Genomic DNA, 6,038 nt, shown 5'->3' on the forward strand with positions numbered 1-6,038 from the left:
AGCAGGGTGCGTCTCCTTCCGCATTGTGCTGCTTTGCCTTTTTCAAAACTACTTACCGTGTGACGAGAGGCGGCTTTTGCCTGCGTGTTGGGATCGCACATTTCCATGCGCGCGTCTGAAGAAGGATTCTTGTATGAGCACCTGGGCTGGTAAAAGACCTAGAGAAGTTAAGGTGCTGGGGGTGGAGTAAAGATGGATCATCAGCTCTTTTAAAGGTGTCAGGTCCATTGAGACCCTCTCCCTAACTCCTCCTGGAGAGCAGAGACTTAAGGTTAAAATGCTTCCATCTTTAGTGAAATGCCAGCTCTTCATGTTCCCTGCTACCTCTGCCCGAGCAAGTGATAGATTCCTCTGCCAGAAGAGCTCTGCTTCTGCACTTTCTGCTGTGGCTGCACGTGTTAATAGTGCAGCCCCTTTCAAGTTTGTTTTCAAGATGTTCGAAACGTTCTTCCTACTGCCTTATAATTCATTATTCACTGGAGGCTCACACGGGGGGTATTGTTCAGAGGTTTTGGAAATGCAGAACTTAATAATGGTCCAATTAAATCGTGTGTTGAACACCTGCTCTGCAGTAGATAACGTTACCTTGGTTAGAATAAGATGCACTGTGAAGAAAACTCCAGAGCAAGGGCACTGGGATTTTCCAGCGTTGTGAGGAATGGAATGAAACTCTGCTGGATTAACAATTTCTTTCCTCTCATTTCTCTTCCCTCCGCCTTTTCCTTCTCCCCCAGGCCTCCAGCTCCTCCGGCGGGAAGATGCAGCTTCTGGAAACTGAATTCTCTCGCACTGTCCGGGAACTCATCGACCTCCACCTGCTGCACCAGGACAGCATCCCCGCCTTCCTCAGTGCTGTCACCCTAGACCTGTTTAGCCGTCAAACCGTGGCATAAGCCGGTCTGGTCCAGAGCCGTTTAGCCGTGTGCCCTTCGCATGTGGATCACAATCAAATATGACTGTCCTCCCACCGCAGGGATTTGTGAGCTAACCAAACCAAACGCTTTCATGTTTTGCCTTCTGTTGCGCTGGGCTCTTCTCATTTCTGTTGAAGTCCCCTCCCTTACCTTCCCCAAACACTTTTTATGACAGTTTGAGGAAGCAACCAAGGAGTTATTCTCTGCTTTCTCCTGAGCTGGAGTTCCTCTTTCCACCACCTATAGCCCAAGGTCCAGATGCCCTTGACAGTACTGGGTCCAACCCCAAAGACTGTTTTCTTATGTTGGTTTTAATAACCCAGTCTGCCACCTCTAGAGTCCCTGAAAGCTGGCACCTTACCAGAGACGTACTGGTAGTCAAAGGCAAGTGTCGCTCCATCCACAGTTTCCCTTTTTCCAGCTGATCCCTCCCCCTTTATGAATTCGTCAGCCTTTTAGGTCTCAACAGGAGCTGCTCCAGGGACACATGGGAGAGTTGGTTTTGGGGAGCTCACAGCTCCTTGAGTCCCAGCTTCTTCTAAGAGGATCCCACTGATCTGGGTCTCAGCTTCTTTAAGCATCAGGCACTTCAGAGAGAGAACAGATGAATGTGAGCTTTGGGGGAGCTGACAGCTTCCTGCTGCTCACAATTACAGATTTACTACCCACTGATGGAGGTTCAGGACTGGGGGTACTGGAGCCATGGGTAGCAGAGTCTTCTTAGATACTGCCCAGTCCTGCTGCTCAGTAGGGATTGAGACGAAGGAGACAGCCAAATGTAATGGGATTCAGGACCACAGACTTCCTTAGCTACAGTCCCTCATTCATCACAATTCAGCAGATAAAGTATTAATGTAAATAGGTTTCCTATGAGCCCCATCCCTGTGCAGAGCTCAAGAAATGGACTCTCATGACATCTTTCTTACTTGGACTCAAGGGTGCCTGGTTATCTCCAAATTTCAGGAAAAGGAGCAAGTAGTGGAAGGTCTCTTCAAAATTTACTGCAATGCTATTTAGTCCCCGGTACCTGCTTGTGTTGCTGTGTGCAATCCTTCTTTCCCCAGTATCCTCACATTTGCTCTCCTGACTGCTGTGGATGGATCATTTTATGAACTTTGATGTTTTGTACTCCAGTTTTGTCACTCGATTTCCTTTTTATGAATAAAGTGTTACCACCCTGCCTGGATGTGCAATTCTTTCATTAGCATTGTGCACAAGGGGCTGGAAAGGACCACTTGGCTCATCAACTTCAGTGCCCTGCTCTTGCCTACAACTCTTCTGCTGCAACTATGGCGTTACAGGTTTAAGTATGATAGTGACCCAGTGGTGCTTGGATAGAAAGAGTTGGTTGGGGCATTTTTTCACCCTCTACTTCCAGTACTCAATAAATGTTACTGTCAGTGCGATGGCTTCCACTTGCAATCGCATTAAAAATTGCTTCACCACCCAGAGGAAAGGCAGTAACTCCTTCATTCACAGCAGAAACAATATAGCAAAAATAGCTTGGAGGAAAACTATGATAACCATGGTCCTGGTTTTTCCAAGCCTGAGGCATCACAAGCAACAATGTAGGCATAGGACCCAGGAAGGAAAAACTGGTTGCCCCAGCTCCAACTTATCATAAATGGTGGAAGCATCCACCCCTGCGGAGAGGTCTCAGTTCTCCCGTTCCTGGTCTCTCCCCATCCCCACACTTTCAGGAAGTTACTGAAGCAGCTTGAGTGAAAGCCATTAGCAAAAGTTTGCCATTTTCTCTGCTGCTCGAAGAAGTCATGGCTGAAGATGGATTGCCTGGCATCCTGTGCCAGGGGAACGCTGCCTGATTCATATGCGCGACATGGCACTGAGAGTCGCCTTCATCAGTCATGGAGAAAATGAATCATGACGTCAGCCACACTCGACTTCTCCACTAGCACAATAGCGGAGCCTGGCTGCTTCTGGAAATCTTTCCCCCAGCTCCTCGCAGGAGAAATGAAGTAATTAATAAGTTTACAATAAACCCACTATCTTAGCAAAACAGAGGTGATGTGAGAAGCCGTGCTGGAGACTGACAAGGGAAAGAGCTCCTGCCCACTGAAAAGTTGCCTCCCGAGGGTGAACAGCTAATAAGTTGGGTTGGAAGAATTACCAGTCTTCAGAGGCTCTTTCAGCAGGGGGAAGAGACATTGAGATGAATTGCTGCTTTGTGCCATGTGTTTCCAATGAAGTTGGTTTGTTCAACAAGGTTTAATAAACTAGCACTCCAATCAATTATCCCCTCTGTCCCTCCTCAAACAGGCTTGTACATCAACATCCAAGGAGGCACTTGGGTCTATTAGACATTTCTGGTGAAGGGAGCTCCTGGCTAGAGGGCACTTCAGTGGTACAACTGTCTCTTGCAGGCGACATGTCTAGTGCTCTTGCAGCAGCCACTCTGCTCAGGCAGGAAAGGAGACCTCCTGGTTGGGAGGGGAGGCTCTCGAAAGCAAGTGACAGTTAGCTCTGCATGAAACAGTGACCTCTGGGAACCTTAGTTACTCTGATTTGCTTATGAGGCCATAGAAATACTCGCCTGCAAGCCAGCCAGTTGCAAACTGGTCTAACCTAAAAGGAGAGAGAGGCTTCGTCTAGTGAAGGGCTGGGAACAGGAATGAGGAATTTCCCTTCCTGGCTGACACAGATGCATTGAGAAGCCTCAGGCAAATCACTTGACCCTGCTGCTTTCAATTCCCTTGCCTGCAAAGCAGGTATGATAGCGCTTACCTAGCACGTTTACCTAGCCTGACGGAGGTCGTCCTCGACTCCAAGGGACTGCCGACGAGCACGTGAAGGGGCTGCGAGGAGCAAGTGTTTCTGCTGGGCACTGCAATGAGCATTTACTACATGCCAAGCTGCTTGGGGCTGCACTCATCCCCAGCGAAGGCCTGCTTCTGCAGTAGCACAGGGGCCACTGCTGCACGTAAGTGCATGCGGGCAAAACAGTCTCTCCGGCAACACGTGTGGAGGTGCAGAGTGTCACCTGATGCGCCACAGTTTTAACGCTGTCCTGAAGCTCCCCGGACAAGCACCATCTGGCTCTGAGCCGTCACCGGTGAAACCTGGGTCCTGCTGTAAGGAAATTGGTTTCCAGAACCCTAGGCAGTTAGGAGAAAATTTGCAGTCGGAAGGGAGAGGAGGCAGTGTTAACAAGTGCATGTATGCGTGTGTGTGCGCACGTCTGCTTGCCGGGCTTATGTGCCGTAAGCTGTAAAATATGATTTATTAATACACGGCTGAGGGGACTGGCATGTGTTCAGAGCATTGCCTCGTTGGCAGCATTGCCTTGAGCTCCCCTTCCCTTGAACGGCGTGCAAGCCCCTTCTCCTCTGCTGATCAGCTGCTTCATTCACATACGTGTATAAATATTTAACAGGGGAAAGGAGCCTGGCGGTTCAGCTGCAAAGGCCTCGTAAGTCAGGAAACTTTCTGCTGCAGCAGCTGCTCTAAGAAACGTTCCCCTTGTAAGAAGCCTCACTGCATGTGTGGCACCTCGGCTTGCAAATGCTCTGGGTTTTCTGCCCCTATTGGCCCTGAAGCCTTAGGTTTGTGTGTGCATGAGGCTATTGGCTTCAATAGAAACACGCCTGAAGAAAGGGGAATCTAACCTGACACTGCTGGGTCATTCCCAGGAAAGCCTGATCTGCAGGTTGTGAAACCTCTTCATGGATCACATCTGTGTGTGTGTGTGTGTGTGTGTGTGAGATGCACGCAGAGACAGAAAGAGAGATGTGAAGGAACAGGAGGGCACAGAGTCAGGAGAGAAAGGTATTGGTATGAACCGGAGCGACGGGAAAGCTGAGAGAGAGTGGGTGGGTAGGTAGGTGGTGAGGAACAGGAACAGGGAAGGGGGATGTGGATGGATAGGGGGCTTGGGCATGCAGCAGGAGATAGAGAAGAAAGGGAGGTGGGGAGGGGGTGGTAGGAGTGACAGCAAGGAGGAGTGGCAGAACAGCAGAGAGGAGATCCAGGGATTAAGAGAAAAGCAAAATGGATGATTTCTCTCTTCCTATTGACTGACTTAACAGAGCAGAGTCGATGGCCGCTCCTGTCCTGGTCCCTCCTGGCCACAGTCTGTGGAGGGATGCGGCGTCATGGTAACACCGCATGGAGAGGATCCCTGTCTCCAGCTGCAGAGATCGAGCTAGGGGGATAGATTTTTTCCTGCGTTCTTTCCTGTGCTCTGAGCGTCTCTGTTTCCTTATACCCTTAATTATCCCCATTCCCATCCCCATCTTTCTCTCTGTGTTTCTCGAGATGGACTAATCCAGAAAGTGGGGTGGAGAGGGCTGTGCGGCAGTTGCTTCATCTTTGGAAGTCAGGAGAGAAGGGAAAAGCTTCCTGCGGCTGACTGCCCAGGGTGCCAGGGTCAGGGGAGTGCCGAGTGCACACGTACACTGGCACGCGCACACACGTGCGAGCAGCCGGCACTCACGGCGGCGCTCTCCCCCCACCCCACCCCAGCCGATCCCCACTTCAGGCAGGAGGAGCAGTGCCCAGCCCAGCCTGCCCCCCGCCTCCAGGCACTGCTCAGGACCCAGGCTGGGCATGGTGGTGCAAGGGGGTGAAGGAGACGCCTCCTCCATTTCCTGCCCGTCTCCTCATGGATCAGGTGAAGGCTTGGCCCCTTGCAGTGAGCGCGCTGGTCGCGCGCTCAGAGCTGACTTGCCCTAGGAGCCCAGCCCATGGTGCAGCTGGCCAGGCGTGTTGCCTTTCATGGGAGCCGGGTGTACTGGCCACGGCTAGAGGAAATGGTTGGCCCTGGTCTCGACCCAGCGTGGCGTGTTCCCACATCCATGCCGCCAAGGAAGCAGATTTCTCACCGCTCAGTGGAAGCAGGAGGAACGTCTTTTGACGGACTGAGGAGAGCAGAATCTATTTGGCTTTTCATCCATGCCTTGCATTAACGCTCAAACCACTTCAGTTTTTAACAGGTGATTTGAGGGCTGAAGTCAGGGAAGATGCCTGGGCTGAGGGCTGGCTGAATTGAAGCAGGCATTTGCTTTTCCATTTGCTTCCGTTTGTGATGCTTATGAGTTGTCTCTGACACCTTGGATACTGGGGCAGGTTTCCTCACTGAGCAAGGAGCCAGTCCCACTCTGAAGTCCA

At 51.0% G+C, this 6,038-nt stretch overlaps 1 protein-coding gene across 4 annotated transcripts in view; it reads left to right on the forward strand.

Moving 5' to 3' along the window:
• The window catches only part of MAD1L1 (MAD1 mitotic arrest deficient like 1), a 490,537-nt gene extending 488,443 nt beyond the window's left edge, over positions 1-2,094 (forward strand). For all 4 annotated transcript variants that reach the window (XM_019542036.1, XM_019542039.1, XM_019542038.1 and 1 more), the window contains one exon: positions 735-2,094. In XM_019542036.1, coding sequence (XP_019397581.1) covers positions 735-893 — 159 coding nt within the window. In that variant the 3' untranslated portion in view covers positions 894-2,094. The remainder of the gene's footprint in view (positions 1-734) is intronic.
• The last annotated feature ends 3,944 nt before the right edge of the window (positions 2,095-6,038 follow it).

Source organism: Crocodylus porosus, unplaced genomic scaffold (genome assembly GCF_001723895.1).
Source record: "Crocodylus porosus isolate Cpor-Errol unplaced genomic scaffold, CroPor_comp1, whole genome shotgun sequence".
Taxonomy (NCBI): domain Eukaryota; kingdom Metazoa; phylum Chordata; order Crocodylia; family Crocodylidae; genus Crocodylus; species Crocodylus porosus.